We start from the raw sequence: 23,238 nt of genomic DNA, 5'->3' as shown, positions 1-23,238 counted from the left end.
TATTTGTTGCTAAAGTATGAATATATTATACAAATGTTTACATTTGTATTCTACATCTGCTATACCCCTTCAAGATCAATCATTCTTAGACACGACATGGTTTAGTGAATTCGTAATCAATATACCGGCGAAAACACGGAAAACTCTAAACTAATCATTGTTCATTAGAAATAAATTATTTACACATGAGCAAAAATTAATTGTCAATTTAAGATCATTCATTTGTTGCTGTCCTGTGATGAATTTGTTGTTGTTTTTGGTACCGGTGTAGTTGTTGTTGGTGGTACCGGTGTAGTTGTTGTAACATGACGGCTTGAAATGAAAAATGCTTTCGTGCCAGACTCCTTTTCCAACCCCGATATTCTCTCCTTGCTATACATGTTGCACTTTATTATTTTGCTCGGACAGTCACAGTGCGTATACGCAACGCAGTGGGCGTCCTTGATGCAAAGCTCGTGGCATTTGCTCTGGTTTGCAGTTTTGTCTTCATCCTTTTCAAATCCACGTGGAACGCCGACAACTGTTGTGTCGCTAAATTCAATCTGAAATTTCATTTTCTCAGGAAATATATTGCTTTGCCAAACTGCGTTTTCTGTTTCGGTTCTCTCTGCTGTAGTCGAGTATCCTCTTTCTGTGTACATATAGCAAGTATTGAAAGCATAATTGCTACTATCGCAAGTAATGCAAATTGTCACTGCAACACACTCTACATCTTCCAGACATTTTTCGATACATTCCGAACTCAGAGCAATCTGCATTTCTTTGTAATGATCGAATAATCTGGTTTTTGCTAGCTCAACTCCGGCAACTAAACTATCACATGACTCAACTTTCCCTTGTCTCCGAAGATATAGACAATATTCATGTTTCTTAGTGTCTATATTGTTACGAATACGTTCGTAGTCGATGTTCATTTTTCCCATGTATCTGTCAGTAAACAAAAGTTCAATCGATGATAATTTATATGTTGTCGGCACTGGACTAGTTTTAACCTCTGACGCCCATGTCATGGCATCGCCGTTAGCAGGCGGAGCAGCGCCAACAGTAATTGTCTTGGTTTCAACTGATTTCGAGAATTCGGACGCCGCCTGTCGCTGCTCGGAATCTAAATTGAAGCCACCGCCTACACTGACAAATCCTGAGTAGCTTGCTTGGACAGCAACATTAACCCCGCTTTTCTTTTCACTTTCATACTTAGAAGACGACATTTTATGCTCGTAGATAAATTTTGCGCCAAATGTAACCTCGGTCGGAAAGTGTGTCCCGTATGTTTCGAAGAATTCGAAGTACAGTTCAGGATCCCAATCCGTTTCATTCAGTTTGTGAATCCATTTGACAAAGACATTGTCAAACTGTGGAGCCTCTTCAGTTATCAGCTTACTAAAGTAGTAGTTACAATGAGCAGACGATATAATGTAAACTGATTCCCCGGTGGACACTTCTGATGAAGATTGCTTGTAGCCTGCACTAGCAGAAAAACTCACTCCCCAGCCACCTCCACTTACACTAGCGGAAACTGACAATGCCTTTGAAAACTCGTATTTTGTTTGTATTGTTGTTGATGAAAACGAAGTTACGCACGAGACATCCGGGATAATCACAAGGCCACGAGGTACACTGTACCGGCAGTCGGCGGTCATGCCACCAGAAGAGTAATCATGCCGAAAAATTGGGTATGTGAAGCCAGGATCGTGACCGGTAGCAAGCGGGAAGCCTTTCAATATATTATAGCCAAGCAGAGAGTAATCAACATCGGGGAACGATTGTTTAAGTTCTGACCCTTGACACTCCTGAAGTTGGAAGTCTTGACGCAACCCTGAAATAGATGATAGCATATAATACGTAAATGATGAAGCTAGATGTGTATGCATAGATGTATGGTTAAAACAGACACACATGAAACAAGAAGAACATCACTTGTTTGTGCATAATACACTCAAATCAAAATGTCTATCATGCTTAAGAATCATGTTCATAACATTCTGAAGTATTTGATTGGAAACTTAATAACAGACGGATAGATAACAAGCACGATCCATGTGATCTCTTCGCATAACAGTTCCCATAACATCTGGCTAACAAACCTCGAAAATCGAAAAAGGGTCCATGGTTCATCTTTTTCATCTGTACGTTTAACTCTAGACGAAAAATCCTGAAAATCAGTAGGTTCATTCGCTGCTAATGAACAATGTACTTGCCGTGTTTGAGGACCATAGGCCAAGCCAGTCTCAAAATATTGAGAGGAAAAGGCTTTTGTGCAAACTGTCGCAGTGACTTTGCCCTTTAACACTGTCTTTAAAATCAACCTGTTTCGTTAACTGTCTCCGGTGGACACTTCTGTTGAAGATTGATTGTAGCCTGCACTTGGAGAAAAACTCAAGATTATGGACACAATCCTTATACTAACCGTACCCGTGACATTGACCTTTGACTCACTGACATTTAAATTAATAAGAATATTTCGCTTACCATGAGCAATGTACTTACTAAGTATGAGGATCATATGTCAAATCGCTTTCATAATACTTATCAAAAAAACCTAACCTTTTACTCATTAACAGTCATTGTGAACTTGAGCAATCTGACTAAAGTACTTGGTCTTCTAAACGAAGATCTGAGAATGACCCATTCACATTCGTCTTCTGTATATTTTGGATTTCCAATATTGCTATTTTTATTTTCGCAAATCTATTTTTATTTGAACAAATCAGACGACTTGTTTCAACAAGCATTTGGCTGAAAAATCAAAATATTTAAAAGCTAACCGGCTGTCTGACACTTTACGTGACCAAGTCCGTACCATGACATATGATTTCTCTCAAAACACGAGGGCATAGTCGCGATGTGATCGTCATAAAAATTGTTAATTTTCTAATTCAAAGCTCAATATAGATTTAATCAATGTTGTAAGTAAGGCTCTGATTGCCTAGCGGATGGGTCGTCAGAACGAGGCTATTAATAGCACGTCTTCACATCCTATGCGATGTACTGTAGTCGGGTTTGCACTTGAGCTTTAGTGACCTTAAAGTTAGAATTAATTACGTACTGCCCTTTGGTTATGTGCCTGCTAATTGAGATGACTTTAGACCAGGGAATTCTGAAGAAAATGAGCAGAAACCGAAATCGAAATCAATAGAGGTCAATCATATATTAAGTCTTGGGATCAAAGCTAAAGCATTCTTAGATCATTGAGCGGAAACGATTTTTGCAGAAAGAGTCACTGTAACCTTTACTTTGACCAAATCCCTAAACGATCCTTGGGGTTGTGAACTGCTTATGCGTAATATATATATCATGATTTAGAAAGTATCCGGAAATAAAACTTCAAAATGATATTGGTACTGTTAGTCATAATTAACTTGACCTTTGACCCACTGACCCTCAAAATCAGAACGGGTCATTTACACCTATAAGCAAGTCTGACACTCATAGGTCAAAGCATCTCATTAATCAAAACAGATATACAGACAGACGTTTGAACAGACAGATGACCTATATCATTACATAAAATGCCTTCGGGCAAATACAAATAAAAGGTTTATTACATTTTTATGCATAAAGTGTGGTTCTGTTTCCTCGATAAAAATGGAATGTCAGACGCCCTAAGTATGTGCTAGTATTGATTTTATGGTAATATACCTATGTTTAAGTAATTCTTCCGTAATGTGTCTTTAACTGTGTTTCCACCATTATTAGCGACAAAAGGTAAAACGCCACCGTAATTGTTCGACGATGTAACAGCGGAAACCAAAGACTGTAGTGTACTGAAAAAAAATATTATTTTCAATTAGTGAGAGATAAAGATTGCATTTTATTGAAACTATCAAAATTGTACATGATTTAAGCTCACTTAAAGCAATGAATTTGAAGAACACGGACATAACACTGTTAATGGAAAATTTATAATGAAAATAAATATTTCCACTGAAACCGAATACCATATTGTTGTTATATGCGCCTTTATAATGAGAAAAAAATCATGAACTTGTAAACCCGGATACCGTATAGCGGTTTAATTATACGGGTTTTTATTTCTGCTAAATCTGCGGGTCGAGGCTGTAACGCAGAAATAAATTCCGCACATTTAAACTATAAGCAGAATTTTTTGACGCAGAAATAAACCTTGATATTTCGCTTATAATGACCTGTTATATTTATTTGGCGAGTTTTTCGTCTGATGTCAAGTTATTCACACCATATCGATTGTGGTTGATTGCTTTTGTTATTGTATCAATCTATTGTCCACGAATGAATGGTTACCGTTTCGGGCGTGTAATCTTTTTAAGTGTATATCACAAAACACTCTAGGTTTATGAAAAGTTAAACAATCTTATTACTGTGTGTTGTATCTGCTGTAACTGAATGGACTGTGAACGGACTAAGTACTGGAGCTTGCATTTGTATATATATTTTAATTAATCGTAAATTTTTCTACCAGCAATGTTATATTTTATGAAAATGTCTTTCAAAATGAATTACCGTTTCTAGACCTACAGTATTTATTTTTAAGTCTGATTTTTGATCATGCACGGTAAAGAAAAGAAATCAGATTTAAACATAAATCAGCTGCGCCAACTTCTCTCTCATAGATTCAGACCTAGATAATGCCACCAAGACATAACTGACGAGAACGATAGGCATTTGCGTCGCTAATTATGAAATAGTAAATGCGGTAGCTATTTTCCATGAGTGTAGGAAAAAATCCCCTGCGGACAAAACCCCCTTCACTCATTTTGGCATGGGCGGACAAAACACCCTTCATGTTTTTTACAAGGAGGACAAAACCCACTTCGCTGAATTTTACAAGGAGGACAAAATCTCCTTCGCATTTTTACAAGAAGGACAAAACCCCTTTCATCCTAGAGTCAAAAGGGCAAACAATATTTTAATGCACTGATATCATTTTGTTAATAGAAAGAGATGTTTTGAAAATAATTATAAGTGATGATTGAAAACAAACAATTAATAAACTAAAAGGTCAATTTATTAAGAGGTATTTAACAGTGTTTCAGTTTGATTAATTTTAAAGTTATTACAGAACAAACTGTAATAATGGTATATATAATAGAATAAGTACATCAATTATCCATATTATGCTCTTTTATTACAATTATCTTCAATTATACATAATTTATGGAACATATTACCACACATTGAATTATTTTGCTGTGTCTTGTTGTTTACTGATTAATAAAATATTATATTATTTGCCCTTTTGATTTTAGGAAGAATGGGGTAAAGAACATGAGGGGTGTTCTGTCCGCCTATGCAAAAATGAGCGAAGGGGGTTTTGTCCGTAGGGGATTTTGTCCGGATCCAATTTTCCATGCACATAATTTTCTTCCGGTTTATGCAATTTGAAACCGCAAAAATTCATTCCTGATTTTCTCGAAGGTCGCAGAAATAACAAGCAAATTCGATGAATTGGTATCCCCCGCCGAAAGGGTTTGTGGTGAGGAATGGCAAAAAATATATCCGGCAAAAAGTTAAGAATGGTACTAAGAAGCAAATAATATCATTAGTCAAAATCAATTCAACAGAAAACAAATGTTTAAAGTGAACATAATAAATGTATGATCCTGACTAAAGAAATTATTTTGAATGGAATATGTTTATTGTACGAAGCTTAGCTTCTTTAATTAAATGGTTTCAGGAGTTATTTGAAATGGGAGCTTGAAGTTTAACTGGAACAAAATATTGTCTTTGAGTGGTTTGGCACCAAGTGTTGCTGTTTAACATGTACATTTGAACTTAAAAGAACACTATCAAGTAAGATATCTTGAACATGGCTGGGGGCAAGGTTGGTGCGGTTACAACTTTACATGTTGAAGGTTTGAACAATTTAAAAAAAAAATGGAAATATAAATATATATGTATATATTTTGAGGGGGCGGGGTTGTGTGAACGGGTGAGGAAACAAAACTTCACATGTTGATTATAAATAAATTAAAAAAAATAGTGGGGGGATGCATGATCGGTGGAGGAGCGAGGTGGGGAATGGTACAACTTGCATGTTGATAAATATTCATGGAAGGTTTGAAAAAAAAATAAGGAATGAATTTTTTTTTTTTTAGTGGGGGGGGGGGGGGGTGTTGGGAGGGGGAGGGTGTGTGACCAAGGCAAGGGGGTGGCCAGGTGTGGGTACACAACTTCATATGTTTATAATAAATGTTCATAGAAAAGAATGAAAGAAATTTAATGAAATTCTACCAAATGGTAAGTTTGTACAAATATGTAGACTTTTATACAATTACTCTGAAGTTACAAAAGATATCCGAATGAAATTGTGTGTGCACAACCACATTATGGGGATGCATGATCGGTGGGGGAATGGTACAACTTGCATGTTGATAAATATTCATGGAAGGTTTGAAAAAAAAAATGAGGAATGAATTTTTGAATTTTTTTTTTTTTGCGGGGGGGGGGGGGGGCGGGGAGATAAAAAGCGCAGAAATAAACTAGGCACATTTTAGGACAAAACCGCAGAATTAACCCGCTATACAGTGTCACAATATTGTGTGCACTTGCACAGTGAGAAAATCATATTAACTTGAATGTGTATCGACGGAAACCGGATACTTCTATGTTGTGAGCTACACGATGAACGCATTAAAGATCTAAAACTGCAGTGTAGTGTCACTAATGTGCGTCTTTTATTTTTAAATTTGTAATACCAACGCAAGACGTTCATATATTCTCAGACATTCTTAAATTTTCTATCAAAAACATATTTTTCTGTTGGTCAAGACAAGCAACAAGAGATCACAGAGTGACCTTGGCTTCAAATTTGGAGGCTGCAGCTTGAGAAATGTGAAAGTAGGTACTAGGTAAAAATCAATGTCGAATTTCAATTCAGAACACAAAAATATGCATGTGGTCCAAATTTGAAGCCTGTAGCTTCAGAAATGTGAAAGTAGGTCACTAGGTCAATCTCAAGATCAAAGTTCATTTCGGTACACAAAATTATGCATGTGGTCAAAATTTGAAGGCTGTAGCTTGAGAAATGTGAAAAAAGGTTACTAGGTCAAAATCAATGTCAAATTTCATTTCGGAACAAAAACCAATGCACGTGGTCCAAATTTGAAGCCTGTATCTTCAAAAATGTGAAAGTAGGTCACCAGGTCAATGTCAAGGTCAAAGTTCATTTCGGTACACAAAAATATGCATGTGGTCCAAATTTGAAGCCTGTAGCTTCAGAAATGTGGAAGTAGGTCACTAGGTCAATGTCAAGGTCAAAGTTTTTTTCGGTGCAAAAAACTATGCATGTGATCCAAATTTGAAGGCTGTAGCTTGAGAAATGTGAAAGTAGGTCACTAGGTCAAAATCAATGTCAAATTTCATTTTGGAACACAAAACTATGCATGTGGTCCAAATTTGCAGCCTGTACCTTCAAAAATGTGAAAGTAGATCACTAGGTCAATGTCAAGGTCAAAGTGTTTTCCGGTGCACAAAACTATGCATGTGGTCTAAATTTGAAGGCTGTAGCTACAGAAATGTGAAAGTAGGTCACTAGGTCAAAATCAAGGTCAACTCATGTCAACGTTCATTTTGCCACTCAAAACTCTACATGTGGTCCAAATTTGAATGTTGTAGGTTATTGAAAAGAAGATTTTCAAAGTTTTTCCCTATATAAGTCTATGTAAACCATGTGACCCCCCGGGCGGGGCCATATTTGACCCTAGGGGGATAATTTAAACAATCTTAGTAGAAAACCACTGGATGATATCACATACTAAATATCAAAGCCCTAGGCCCTGTGGTTTTGGACAAGAGGTTTTTCAAAGTTTTTCCCTATATCAGTCTATATAAACCATGTGATCCCCGGGGCGGGGCCATATTTGACCCCAGGGAAATAATTTGAATCATCTTGGTAGAGGACTACTGAATGATGCTTCATATCAAATATCAAAGCCCTAGGCTCTGTGGTTTTGGACAAGAAGATTTTCAAAGTTTTTTCCTATATAAATCTATGTAAATTATAAAAGTAAACAAAGGGCCATAACTCATTCAAAAATTGTTGAACCAGTCTGATTTTCAGGGGGACACAACTAGGGTACCAATACATCATTCTGATACAGTTTGGTCAAAATCCCTTCAGTAGTTTCTGAGGAGATGCGATAACGAGAAATTGTTAACTGACGGACGTACGGACGGACCACGGACGCAGAGTGATTTGAATTGCCCACCATCTGATGATTATACTGAAACATGTGACTTATATAATTAAATAACGCTGACTCAAGGTCTTAACACATAGAAACGCATTAAGGAATGTAAAGACTATACGGTTTGTACGAAATCATTTCACATCAATGTTCAGGCCACGTGTCTTTGTCAAAAGTGAAGCGCGATAAATTCTGACGGGAAACCACATATAATAACATAATAGCATTCAGTCTTTATTCAAAAAGTTACAATTACACGTCCTCGAGATTTCATACTCAAATTTTAAGCGTACATTTACGTACGGCAACACCTACAGCTTATTAATAGAGATTGTAAAAGCTGTCGCATTTTTTCAAAATACTTGAAGCAAATGGCAGTATTCTTATTTTTTCTTTAAGTAGAGATCAGTTTATTAAAAGAACAAACAAACAAAAATAGAGTAACTCTAACAACCTGTCATGTCTTCTTTCTGCCAGCACATATGCAGTTATCACACAAACAGCAACAAGGACTATCAACAGCACTTTCAACAAAGTCTTCCATACCTTAAATAATATAATATTTTTCTCATACTGTAGAGATGCAGCTTGCCATCGGACATTTTGTTAGGTTTAACGTCGCACTGACACAATTAAAAGTCATATGGCGATCTTCAAGGTTTGATGGTAAAGGAAGACCCCAGGTGCCCGTCCGTGCATTATTTTGTCACGGACAGGATTCGATGGGAAATACCACGTACCAATTATAAAAGTAGCATTGTTAATCTCTGCGCATGCGCATTCATCTATTGCCCACCGGATGTAAACAATATCAACGTCGGGCTTTATAAGAAACCGAGACAGAGACTATTAACAAAAGTATGCGTGAAAACAATTAACACTTCTTAAACCAAAACATACAAGTTACGGTTAACTATCTTAACTACTGCTTACGGTCGCCTTTGTTTATTTGGTACATCCGGGGAATTTTTACCTATTGGAAAACCGACGAAAATAATATACTTTCACTTTCACCTTCTAAAAATAGGTTTTTTTCCATGAAATGGAATCTTCATATAACTGTTGCTATTGTAACATTTAGATAACAATTTGACAAAGACATTAAGGAGATAAAATTCTGTTGTTTACTTTCTTATTATTTTCGTATATTATGCAGCAATATATGCACAGATTAGAATTAAGGACGGACCTTTTATCATTCACATGTCAATCTGACCTTTGTTAGTATTACAATTGAGCCGCGCCATGGGAAAACCAACATAGTGGCTTTGCGACCAGCATGGATGCGCAGGCTGGTCCGACCCGACAACAGGTCGCGCATGGTATTGTTATGCGCATGTGCAAATATCGTGTAAAAATAGCCATCTAAAAATAGCCATCCCAAATAAAAGTCTATTTTTAGATAACTTGCCCGTTTTCTGTTTTCAATTAACATCATGGAATCGGATGAGGAATTCACAATGAAGAATGTCTTTTATCACGGTTCATTTGTGTCTATTGAGGCAGCAAAAAACGTCATTGACGACTTGAATATTTTACTTCTTCCTCATTTTCGGAAACAAGACTGAACACGGTATATATGAGTACTATAGACAACCATGCCCTAACTGTTGTCATTGTTTGGTAACAACAGCTGGAGCATTGTATATATCAGTACTAAAGTTAACCATGACCCTGCTGTAGTGATAGCTAGCAACAGCTTGAGCTAGGGGACATATGAGTACTATAGATAACCATGCCCCAACTGTTGTCATGGTTTGATAACAACAGCTGGAGTAGTATATATCAGTACTATTGTTAACCAATCTGACTAAAGTACATCTCCTATATTACGCTACGCATAGGATCTGAAAACGACCTATTCATTCCCTCGTTCTGACGGCTCTTTCGCTAGCCAATCAGAGCCTAGCTTACAACATCTTGCAAATCTACATGTAGAATTGACTTTTGATATTTACAATTCTTATGGAGTAATGTATCAGATAGCCGGTTAGCTCAGTCGGTAGGCCACTTGCTTTGTAAACGAGGGGTCCCGGGTTCGAGTCCTGGAATAACCGCATATTTTTCTTATCCTTTGACAATCGAACAAGTCGTCTGATTGGAAAACATAAAAATAGCAATAATGGAAATCCAAAATATACAGAAGACGAATGTGAATGGGTCGTTCTCAGATCTTCGTTTAGAAGATCAAGTACTTTAGTCAGATTGATTGTTAACCATGTTTTAGCCGTTGTCGTTGTTCGGTAGCAACAGCGGGAGCGCGGTATATTTGAGTACTATAGTTAACCATGACCTAACAGTTGTAATGCTCAAGTAGCAACCGCTGGAACATGGTATACATGAGTAATATAAATAATCATGCACCAACTCTTGTCCTGGTTTGATAACAACAGCATATATCTGTACATGCATTGTAGTTAACAATTTCCCAAATGTTGCTATTGTTCGATAGCAAAATCAGAAGCCCAGCTTAGTTAACACCAACTGTAGCATGGTATGTATCATTAGTATAGTTATTCACGGTAATAACAGCTGGAGCATGGTATATCTGAGTATCTTAGATAACCATACATTGACTCTTGCCGTGGTTAGGTTACAACAGCTACAGTCTGCACATAACAGTACATGTACTATAGTAGACTTACAAAGTCTGTTGAGATCAAATAGTCTGTAATAATATTAATTTCTTCACACTGACACTAAATTATTTTCTCAGAAAAACATTTTCTCTCTAGGCTCATCTCAACGTTAGAGACACAGGCAAGAGATATTGTAAATTTTTTTAGAAAGTGGTATCAGAGAGGATTGATTTTAACATTCAATGACTCTAACGACTGATGCCAGTCTAGTACTATAGTTAATACTGTACCAATTGTTGCTTTTGCGACTGGAGCATGGTTTATATATTGTGTATCCATGTTCTGACTGTTGTTCCGTAAACCCAGCTGGAGAATGGTAGTTACCAAAAGAATTTATATCCATTTCCAAACTGTAGTAATGATTCGGTAACAACATCTGAAACATGGTATATATCAATATTATAGTTCACAATGCCCCAGGTGGTGCATAATATATACATGTATGAGTATTTTGGATAAATATGACATGACAGTTGAGTTGGTTTGAACCCGTCTGAAATATTTTTCCATTACAGCTTCTTTTTGTTGTGGGCCTACTATGCAAATGCGTAGCTCTGGGGCTGTGATGTATGGGTACTATAGATAACCATGTTCGACTTGTTGTCGGTGTTCGGTTAAGTACAGCTGGAGCATGGTATATATCAGTACTAGAGTTAACCATGATACAACAGTTGAACATAATGCACCAGAAGCAACAGACGAAACATGGTACACATGTTGACCATGTTCTGGCTGTTGTTGTGGTTCGATAACAACTGCTGGATGATGGTAAATATGAGTACTATAGATAACCATGCCCTAACTGTTGTCATGGTTTGGTAACAACAGGTAGAGCATGGTATATATCAGTATTACAGATAACCATGTTCTGGCTGTTTTTGTGGTTCAGTAACAACAGTGGGAGCATGGTAAATTGTAACACTATAGATAACCATGCCCCAACTGTTGTCATGGTTTGGTAACAACAGGTAGAGCATGGTATATATCAGTATTACAGATGACCATGTTCTGACTGTTGTTGTGGTTCAGTAACAACAGTGGGAGCATGGTAAATAGTAGTATTATAGATAACCTTGCCCCAACTGTTGTCATGGTTTGGTAAAAACAGGAAAAGCATGGTATATATCAGTATTACAGATGACCATGTTCTGACTGTTGTTGTGGTTCGATAACAGTGGGAACATAGTAAATATGAGTACTATAGATAACCATGCTCCAACTGTTGTCATGGTTTGGTAACAACAGGAAGAGCATGGTATATATCAGTATTACAGATAACCATGGCCTGACTGTTGTTGTGCTTCAGTTACAACAGTGGGAGCATGGTAAATAGTAGTATTATAGATAACGATGCCCCAACTGTTGTCATGGTTTGGTAACAACAGGAAGAGCATGGTATATATCAGTATTACAGATAACCATGTTCTGACGGTTGTTGTTGTTCAAATAACAGTGGGAGCATAGTAAATATTAATACTACAGATAACCATGCCCTAAGTGTGGTCATGGTTTGGTATCAACAGGAAGAGCATGGTACATATCAGTATTACAGATAACCATGTTCTGGCTGTTTCTATGGTTCCGTAACAACAGTGGGAGCCTAGTAAATATGAGTACTATAGATAACCATGCTCCAACTGTTGTCATGGTTTGGTAACAACAGGAAGAGCATGGTATATATCAGTATTACAGATAACCATGTCCTGGCTGTTTTTGTGGTTCAGGAACAACAGTGGGAGCATGGTAAATATGAGTACTATAAGTAACCATGCCCTAACTGTTGTCATGGTTTGGTATCAGCAGGAAGAGGATGGTATATATCAGTATTACAGATAACCATGTTCTGACTGTTTTTGTGGCTCAGTAACAACAGTGGGTGCATGGTAAATAGTAGCACTATAGATAACCTTGCCCCAACTGTTGTCATGGTTTGGTAACAACAGGAAGAGCATTGTATATATCAGTATTATAGATGTCCATGTTCTGGCTGTTGATATGGTTCGATACCAACTGCTGGATCACGATGAATATGAGTACTATAGATAACCATGCCCTAACTGTTGTCATGGTTTGGTAACAACAGGAAGAGCATGGTATATATCAGTATTACAGATAACCATGTCCTGGCTGTTTTTGTGGTTCAGGAACAACAGTGGGAGCATGGTAAATATGAGTACTATAGATAACCATGCCCTAACTGTTGTCATGGTTTGGTATCAACAGGAAGAGCATAGTATATATCAGTATTACAGATAACCATGTTCTGACTGTTTTTGTGGTTCAGTAACAACAGTGGGAGCATGGTTAATAGTAGCACTATAGATAACCTTGCCCCAACTGTTGTCATGGTTTGGTATCAACAGGAAGAGCATTGTATATATCAGTATTATAGATGTCCATGTTCTGGCTGTTGATATGGTTCGATACCAACTGCTGGATCACGATGAATATGAGTACTATAGATAACCATGCCCTAACTGTTGTCATGGTATGGTAACAACAGGAAGAGCATGGTTTATTTCAGTATTACAGATGAATATGTTCTGGCTGTTGTTGTGGTTCGATATATATGAGTTCTATTGAAAACAACAATGTTGTAACTATTGTCAAAGTTTGATGACAACAGCATTGTATATATCTGTACTTTAGTTTACCATGACCACCAGTAGCAACAGCTGGAACATGGTATACAAGAGTAATATTAACAACCATGCACTGACTCTTTTCGTGGTTTGATAACAACAGCCGTGCTGTAGTTATGGTTCGGTAGCAGCAACTGTAACATGATGTATGAGTACTATAGGAAGAGAGTAGTATTTATCAGTACTATAGTTAAACATGACCCAACTGTAGTGGTGGTTCGGTAGCGAAAGATTGAGTACGGTTTATATGAGTTATATAGATAACCATGCCCTAACTGTTGTCATGGTTTGGTAACAACAGGAAGAGCATAGTTTGTATCAGTATTACAGATGAATATGTTCTGGCTGTTGTTGTGGTTCGATAACAACTGCTGGATCAAGGTAAATATGAGTACTATAGATAACCATGCCCCAACTGTTGTCATGGTTTGAAATGAACAGGAAGAGCACGGTATATATCGGTATTACAAATAACCTTGTTCTGGCTGTTGTTGTAGCACATTTACCAGTGAGAGTTTTTCTTTCAATAAAGAGCATTGCAACGTATGAATTCCAAAAATGCTAAGATAAAAAGGGACAGAAAAGTGGGGAAAAAACAACTAAAAGGTTAAAATTTACAGAAGGTAAACCTGGAAATGAATATGTTTCTATGACCTACATTTCCACTGTATAAAACTGAAATCATCAAGGAAAGGAGCTTCTATAAAATCTGATTTACTGCCGATCTACAATGCAAAACTTCCCATTATTTAAAAAAGGAAGGACCTTCTCTAGCTTTGTTCTGATGGAACAATATCTTCAGAATTCCATCAGTATTTCAAGAATATTCATTCTGAAAAAGCAGCCAGAGACTGCCTATCAGAACCAGACATGTTGGAAGTAAGTAATAATTCTGATATTGAATAGTTGTTATAAGTACCAAAGAGTTGTTTTGTTTTAAGAGGTGCTAGAAACAGATTGGAAAATATTCTTTTACTAATATCTAGAATGGATTGTTGAAACTTTGTGTGATGTAATTGTTTTCCAATTTAAGCATAATCTGTAATTTTATACACATTTTACTCAACATTTCTATTTGTACTAAGTGCACATATTTCCTTAGTCTTTGTAAATCATGTCATAGGGTTTGATAGTTTTGTTATAAGTGCACTTGTGACAGTATGGCATCCAATAAAATCAACATTATTGCAATTTTTAGAGTACTTAGTGCACTTAACACATTTGAACCTTCGAATTATTTTGCAGTTTTTTGTATGCCAGATTGAGTTAAGTACAATTTTAACTATAAAACCAATTTAATTTATGAGAAGTATTCCTATATTATAACAACATTGTTGACTATAATATAACTAAATCATACCTAAATATTCCCATTCAATAAAAAGTTTTATGTGTCTAAAACCTTCTTTTGCGTTTCTCTCCACTATTTGAAAAATGGACTTATACCGTTCTGGCTTTACCACCTCGCTATCAGTATTACAGATAAACATGTTCTGGCTGTTGTTGTGGTTCGGTAACAACAGCTGGAGCATGGTATATATGAGTACTATAGATAACCATGCTCCGACTTTTACAATGGTTCGGTAATAGCATCTGCAGCTTGGTATGATTCTGATACAGACAATGCTCCAACTGTTGTAACACAACCATGAAAGCAGTTGGGGCCAGGTTTTATTTAGTACAGATACAGATCATGCTTTAGCTGTTTGTAACACAACCATGACAACAGTTGGGTCATTGTTTTCTACATTGTATAGTACTGATACAAACCATGCTCTTTCTGTTGTAACCGAATCATGACAACAGCTGGAGCATTTTTAACCATAATATTGATTTATACCATACTCTAGCTGTTGTAACACAACCATGAAAACAGCGGGGCCTGGTTATATTGAGTACTGATTTAGACCATGCTCTAGCTGTTGTTACCGGTGAATGACAACAACCTCAGCATATTTATCTATTGTAATGATAAAGACTATGCTCTAACTGTTGCTATCGGACAATGACAACAGCCGGAGCAGGTTTATCTATTGTACTGATACAGACCATGCTCTTGCTGTTGTACACAACCATGACAACAGTTGGGGCCAGGTTATCGTTAGTAATAATACAGATTATTCTCCGGCTATTGTTACCGGACCATGGCCACAGTCAGAGCCTGTTTACATATATTACTGCTACAGACCATGCCCTAACTGTTGTTACACAATCATGACAACAGTTGGTGTCTGAATAATCTATAGTACTGACACAGACCATGCTTTAGCTGTTGTAACCGGACCATGACAACAGCCGGAGCATGTTCATCTATAGTACTAATACAGACCATGCTCCAGGTGTTGTTACACAACCATGACAACAGTTGGGGCCTGTGTATTCATAGTATTAATACAGAACATGCTCCATCTGTTGTTACCGGTCCATGACAACAGCCGGAGCATTTTATCTTTTTGCACTGATATAGAACATGTTCTAGCTGTTGCTACCGGACCAACAGCCGGAGCATGTTTATATATTGTACTGATACAGGCCATGCTCTAGCTGTTGTAACACAACCATGACAATAGCTGGGTCCTGGGTATCTGTAGTACTAATACAGACCATGCTCTATTTGTTATTACACAACTATGAGAATAGTTTGGACTTGGTCATCTACAGAACTGATGCAGACCATGCTGTAGCTGTTGTCTATCGTTAGTACTAATACAGATTATTCTCCGGCTATTGTTACCGGACCATGGCCACAGTCAGAGCCTGTTTACCTAAAGTACTGCTACAGACCATGTCCTAACTGTTGTTAAACAATCATGACAACATTTGGTATCTGATTATCTATAGTACTGATACAGACCATGCTGTAGCTTTTGTAACACAACCATGACAACAGTTGGGGTCTGGTTATCTAAAGTAATGATGTAGACCATGCTGTACCTGTTGTAACACAACCATGACAACAATTGGGGTCTGGGTATCTAAAGTACTGATGCAGACCATGATGTAGCTGCTGTAACACAGCCATGACAAAAGTTTGGGCATGGTTATCTAAAGTACTGATACACACAATGTTCCAGCTGATGTAACACAATCATGAAAGCAGTTGGGACCTGGTTATATTTAGTACAGTTACAGATCATGCTCTAGCTGTTGTACACAACCATGACAACAGTTGGGGCCTTGTTATCTATAGTACTGATACAAACCATACCGGTCAATGACAACAGCCGGAGCAGGTTTATCTATTGTACTGATACAGACCATGCTCTAGCTGTTGTAACACAACCATAAGAAACGTTTGGTCACTGGTATCTATAGTACTAATACAGACCACATGCTCTAGGCTTTGTTACACAACCATGACAATAGTTGAGGCCTTGTTATCTATAGTACTTATACACACCATGCTCTATCTGTTGTTACACAACCATGACAACAGTTGAGGCCTTGTTATCTATAGTACTTATACACACCATGCTCTATCTGTTGTTACACAACCATGACAACAGTTGGGGCCTGGTTATCTATAGTACTTGTACAGACCTACTTTAGCTGTTGTTACCGGACCATGACATCAGTTGGAGCCTATTGATCTGTATTTATGATACAGATCTTGCTCTGACCATGACAACAGTGGGTGCATGGCTAAAGTAATTTCAAAACAGTACAAATAACGTTTGTAGAAAAAAATGATGCAAATTTGATCAAATTCTGCACTGTCAACATTTGTGTATACCATTCGATAGCATTAATATTTCAAACGGTGCGTGCCGTAGAAAGAACTGTGATAAGGGATATGTCACTGGGCGAGAAAACTGTACAGCGTGACCAGGACTCGAACCCGGGGCCTTTCGCTTACTGGACGAACTCTTTTGACAGAGCTACCCGGTCCCTTACACATTTTATCCACTTCAAACATAGTTTGAATTTTAGAGAACGGCATTCATTTTTCTCGTTAGTTATCATAAGGGCAATGACTGTGAATTTAAAGGCTAAAATAACTCTAAAAGAGATATGTAAGATTAGAATTTAAAAAAACCCATCATAATTAGGTTCAGGAAATACATGCTGTTTTGCTTCCTCTGAAGTGCATGTCTAACTAACAATTTTAACTTGAAAGCAATGATGTCTACAAAAGGAAACACTAAGTTACAGGGAGTTTTGTTGCATATGCTTTATATTGAAACATTATTTTAAATGTTCTGCTGGCGATTTTTGTTTATTTGTATGTTTGTCTACTTGCTTTACATGAATTAAATATTTTGGACCATACCTCAAAACTTTCTATTTCAAGGTAATTAATTATTTTGAACAAAATTGCATTAAACGTTGCAGTTTCATGGTGTAAGTGTAACCTATGTATATAAGAAAAAATATACGAATTCAAATTGCACTAGCCGGTTCCAGTTAAATGAAACTACTACATCGTTATTTCATCCGCAGACGTGTCCACTTGATAGTTTTCAAGGCCACATAAACGGAAAAAAATGAGACAAATCAGGCTAATAATCATTTTGTTGTATGTTACATAACGTTGACAACCCTGCTAAGTCATATTGTACGGTAGGATACGTCACAATATGGAACTTAAATGATATGTATAAATGTTGGAATTTCCGACATCTATAAAAAGTAACCAATTGACGCATGCGCATTTTGCAACCATACGCAGCCTGTTGTCATTATCCCTCTCCCTGTTCGCTAACGGGTTCTCTAATTGCAATAAGCATTGATAGCGAACAGCATGGATCCTGACCTCCCTGAGCGGATGCTCTGGATCCATGCTGGTCGCAAAGCCACTATGTTGGTTTTCACATGGCGCGGGTCAAATGTATAATTACAAGAAAGCACGAAAGAAGTAGCCTGTAAAGTTGTGAAAATACGATGCCCCAAAATAGCCCTAAATTACACATATGTTCATTTGCAATTAAATATATGTTGTGTTTAGAAAATCGTATATCATTGTTGGTCTTAATGATAATTCTTGATTTACTCAAAATCACAGGCACTTGGTGCCAGGGCCCTTCTCCTCCGTCCCTGGCATTTGTTAGTCATTACATTGAAACAAATTGAGCATAGGCGGAGTTCATAGATCATGTTTGTTACACTTTCAGCAGGTTTAAAAATTGCACTTTTAACGTCAGTTCTCTTTAATTAAAAGATACGAAAGTTAACAACTGATATTGAAAACTCTTCTTTCTACTGGATATCCGCTTTGTATCGCGAAAGCCCGGGGAACCAGACTTCATACATGCAAAATTTCCTCTTGTAGTATTTAATTGGAGCGATCGGTGTCTTTGACTGAATGTTGATAAACCCGTTCTTAATTCCAAGGACTGATAGAAAGGTGTTGATTTAATAGTTGAATTGATGATTGTTTCGAAGCATTTATTTCAAACTTTCCTATCTCGAAATAAAAAGATCATAAATGGTAAAATATGTATTCTTTAAAACATGCTGAAATTGCAAAAAAACATTGTCTATTTTCTCTACTTTAGGAAAAGTTCGTTTTAAGATGACTAACAGTTGACTGGAACAGAGGAGAGATGTAGGAAGTGGGCCCTGACTCGATCAATGTGTCTTTGATAACAATGACTAAATGCACAACGGACCCGGTGACATTATCTTTATCAACCATCGTATAATCGTAATTACTTAAACTTTATTAAAACAATGACATAAATATTATTGACGGCAATATAACATTAATATTAAATAGCATTAGCGGAGATATTATGATTGAAAGCTGATTATACGAGTCCAAAGAAAACTCACAAATTGTGTACAAAATTTACTGCACGTAGGGGTTCGTTCTATAACAACTCGGGTATCTCTATCATTCAAAAACGACTGCAGCCACGGCTCCTTTTCATCTCTGTTTTCATCTGTGCTTGGACCTTCGTTTGTAATGTCAGAATGCCGTTCGATTCTTTCTTTTAACCGTTTCAGTTTTGCATTTTTTTCCTTCAGATGGACGTTCTCCATATATAGTTCTTGCGGTTTTACTTCTGTCGCCATTTCCTACAACATACTGAATGTGAAATAAAGCATGTTTTCGTAGACGTAGAAAATTGATATATACATTTTTGATACAAGTCTTGCTGTAATTTCAAAACTTTGTGTGCATCTGCTGTTTAAATGCCCTTGAAACTGGCTTTTAATATGGCCAGAACAGCCATGCGAATAAAAGTTTGTTTATCATAATGATTAATGCGAACGAGGCTTTTAAATCTCCCAATCCTGTCAACTTGAATACATGCTCCTTTGTTTTAAATAGTCCAGACTGGTTTCGGGTTTGTGAAACGTTCGTTGTATACATGTATGATTGAAAATAAACAAAAATGGAAGTAACAAAGTTGTCAGGTACTTTGTAACATAACAAAATGCCTAACTTGTCGAATTCACCCTCTATAAACAGTATAAATAAAAAATAAAATACAATAAAACCCTTAGAGCGTCTATTTAAGTTTTCTATTTTATTTTAGAAAATATATTTTACATTGTGACAAATTTGCAAACCGCCGATATAAACATTAACAGATGTTCTGCTTGTTTTTCTACCTGATAATTTGAATTTTAGGAATACATACCGGATGTACCTTAATCGTGTTATAAAAATAAGAATGATACGCAGATATACAGGTTGATTTATTTCGTGGAAAAGTATTTAATTTTGTTGATGAATCATTGCAGAACTATCCCAGCTTACCTTCTGAATAATTTGATTAAACGCCTATTTCTCTACTGTGATATATTCAATGGCGTTGTACATAATAATAATTATAATTACAGTAATAAAAAGGACAATATTGATAATAAAAATCATGACAGCCTTATTCAAACAAGAGGGCCATGAAGGCTCTGTATCGCTCACCTGACCTATTGACCTAAAGATCATCAAGATTAACATTCTGACCAAGTTTCATTAAGATATGGTCAAAAATGTGGCCTCTACAGTGTTAACTAGCTTTTCCTTTGATTTGACTCGGTGACCTAGTTTTTTGACCCAGATTCTAACTTGACCTAAAGATTACCAAGATTAATATTCTGACTAAGTTTCATGAAGATACAGTCATAAATGTGGCCTCTAGACTGTTAACAAGCTTTTCCTTTGATTTGACCCGGTGACCTAGATTTTGAGCCCGCATGATCCAGATTTGAACTTGACCTAAAGATCATCAAGACTAACATTCTGACCAAGTTTCATGAAGATACAGTCATAAATGTGGCCTCTAGGGTGTTAACAAGCTTTTCCTTTGATTTGACCTAGTGACCTAGTTTTTTATCCCACCTGACCCAGATTTGAACATGAACTATAGATCATCAAGATTAGCATTCTGACTTAGTTTAATTAAGATATGGTCATACATGTTTGTGGCCTCTACAGTGTTAACTAGTTTTTCCTTTGATTTGACCTAGTGACCTAGTTTTTGACCCTACGTGCCCCAGATTCTAGATTTTGAGCCCGCATGATCCAGATTTGAACTTGACCTAAAGATCATCAAGATTAACATTTTGACTAGGTTTCATGAAGATACAGTCATAAATGTGGCCTCTACAATGTTAACAAGCTTTTCCTTTGATTTGACCTGGTGACATAGTTTATGATCCCAGATGACCCAATATCGAACTCGTCCAAGATTTTATTGAGGGTAACATTCTGATCAAGTTTCATTAAGATTGAGCCAAAATTGTGACCTCTAGAGTGTTAACAAGCTTTTCCTTTGATTTGACCTGGTGACATAGTTTTTAAACCCAGATGACTCAATATCGAACTCGTCCAAGATTTTATAAAGGGTAACATTCTGACCAAGTTTCATTAAGACTGGGCCAAAATTGTGACCTCTAGAGTGTTAACAAGCTTTTCCTTTGATTTGACCTGGTGACCTAGTTTTTGAACCTGGATAACTCAATATCGAACTCGTCCAAGATTTTATTAAAGGTAACATTCTGACCAAGTTTCATTAAGATTGGGCCAAAATTGTGACCTCTAGAGTGTTAACAAGCTTTTCCTTTGATTTGACCTGGTGACCTAGTTTTTGACCCCAGATGACCCAATATCGAACGCATCCAAGATTTAATTGAGAGTAACATTCTGACCATGTTTCCTTAAGATTGGACCAAAATTGTGACCTCTAGAGTGTTAACAGTCAAATTGTTGACGACGACGGACGGACGGACGACGACGGACGACGGACACAGGGCGATCACCAAAGCTCACCTTTGAGCACTTCGTGCTCAGGTGAGCTAACAAAAAGTCATGACTACACCACTCTTCCTGATGGTCAGTTTACCCCTATTGCGGATACCAGTGCTTAGTGCCTTACATGGTACGTCCAGACGGGCTGCATATAGAGGTTCACCCCCACCCACCCCACCCCCACCCCACCGGTTAATGGTGCCATCACAGACTATTTGCTGAAAAAAAAGAAAAGAAATTCTACACACTACCCCACCCATAGTCTGTACCAACAATCACTTGAAATTAAACAAAACCTGACATTACAAAATTGTTGAAATGTAAAGCCTTTTGCAAAACTTTCACTTGCTGCTAACGCATATAAACATTTATCAAAGAATTTAAACAATGACACGAAGTGTCATTATATGAGCCGCACCATGAGAAAACCAAAATAATGCATTTGCGAACAGCATGGATCCAGACCAGCCTGCATATCCGCGCAGTCTGGTCAGGATTCATGCTGTTCGCTAACGGTTTCTCTTTTATACATAATTTATTTAAGGTCGATTGTGAAGGAAGTTCTACAACTTATATTAATCACTCTCGACACCTCATTCCCGATGGAATCCATCGCCACGAGCTAGGGTATGAGAGAAGAGGCCAGTTTCCCTTTTAATGCTGAGCGCCAAACAAGGGAGCTACTGGTACCATTTTTCACGTCTTTGGTATGACGCGGCCTGGGATCGAACCCACGACCACCCGCATTCGAAGCGGACGATCTATCACTAGGCTATCGAGGCGGTTTCTCTTATTGCAATAGGCTTTGAAAGCGAATAGTATAGATCCTCATCAGACTGGTCTGGATTCATACTGGTCGCAAATACATTATGTTCTTTTTCTCTTGGTGTGACTCAGTTATATTTAAGAGGAATATATAGCATTTGAAAAAAAATATGATTTCGAAAGACCTTGATATAAAAAAGTTCGGGTTTTTTTTATTTAAGGAGATATTCAAACGTCTTCCGTGATCCTTTCCTCGTATTCCAGTTTCAATGCTTAATCGAGTTCTACCTTCAAAATTGCAAACTCCAGTATTTTGTGGATGTATATTTGTTTGTTAAAGCACAACTCTGGGTTAACAGATACAATAAAAGATAAAATCCTGTTTTCACGAAGAAAGATCATTTTGATCTTGATATTTCTCAATAAAGAAATAAAAAGTTTTCTTCTCGACATTAATACTTTAGATGAAAAAGCTTAAAATAAATTGCTATATATGTTAATAAAAATTCAAATGCGGTATCGCTAGAAGAACGTATTATAATAATTTGTCATATAACTCGTTTTTTTTGTGGTTTTTTTTTCACTACCATTTTTCATTTATTGTATAAAAAGTGATGTTTTATATATAAATTAACAAACGTTTCGCTACCTAGAGATAACACTTATGTTAAGCTATTCTATATAATATTTATACTAACATACCTGCAAAGATGGTATTCCGATAATGAGCGCTGAAGATGTTTTCTTGTATCTTGTATTTTGTACATTTTAGGTTATCCCAAGAACGGGTCGGTAAACTGAAACCGAAACTGAAACTGATTACTCATTAA

General features: G+C 36.9%; 1 protein-coding gene across 1 annotated transcript; it reads right to left on the bottom strand.

Annotated features, from left to right (window-relative positions):
• On the bottom strand, nucleotides 1-23,238 carry LOC123551375 (uncharacterized). Its single transcript, XM_045340260.2, has 5 exons — nucleotides 23,111-23,238; nucleotides 19,219-19,464; nucleotides 8,620-8,711; nucleotides 3,640-3,764; nucleotides 1-1,816 (listed from the first exon to the last, which is right to left on the bottom strand). The coding sequence occupies exons 2-5, from the start codon at nucleotides 19,459-19,461 to the stop codon at nucleotides 219-221; spliced, it is 2,058 nt and encodes a 685-aa protein (XP_045196195.2). The 5' UTR covers nucleotides 19,462-19,464; nucleotides 23,111-23,238; the 3' UTR covers nucleotides 1-218.

This window comes from Mercenaria mercenaria, chromosome 4, assembly GCF_021730395.1.
Source record: "Mercenaria mercenaria strain notata chromosome 4, MADL_Memer_1, whole genome shotgun sequence".
In the NCBI taxonomy this organism is placed as follows: domain Eukaryota; kingdom Metazoa; phylum Mollusca; class Bivalvia; order Venerida; family Veneridae; genus Mercenaria; species Mercenaria mercenaria.
The sequence above is the reverse complement of the archived record's forward strand: the minus strand, read 5'-3'. Positions and strand labels throughout refer to the sequence as shown.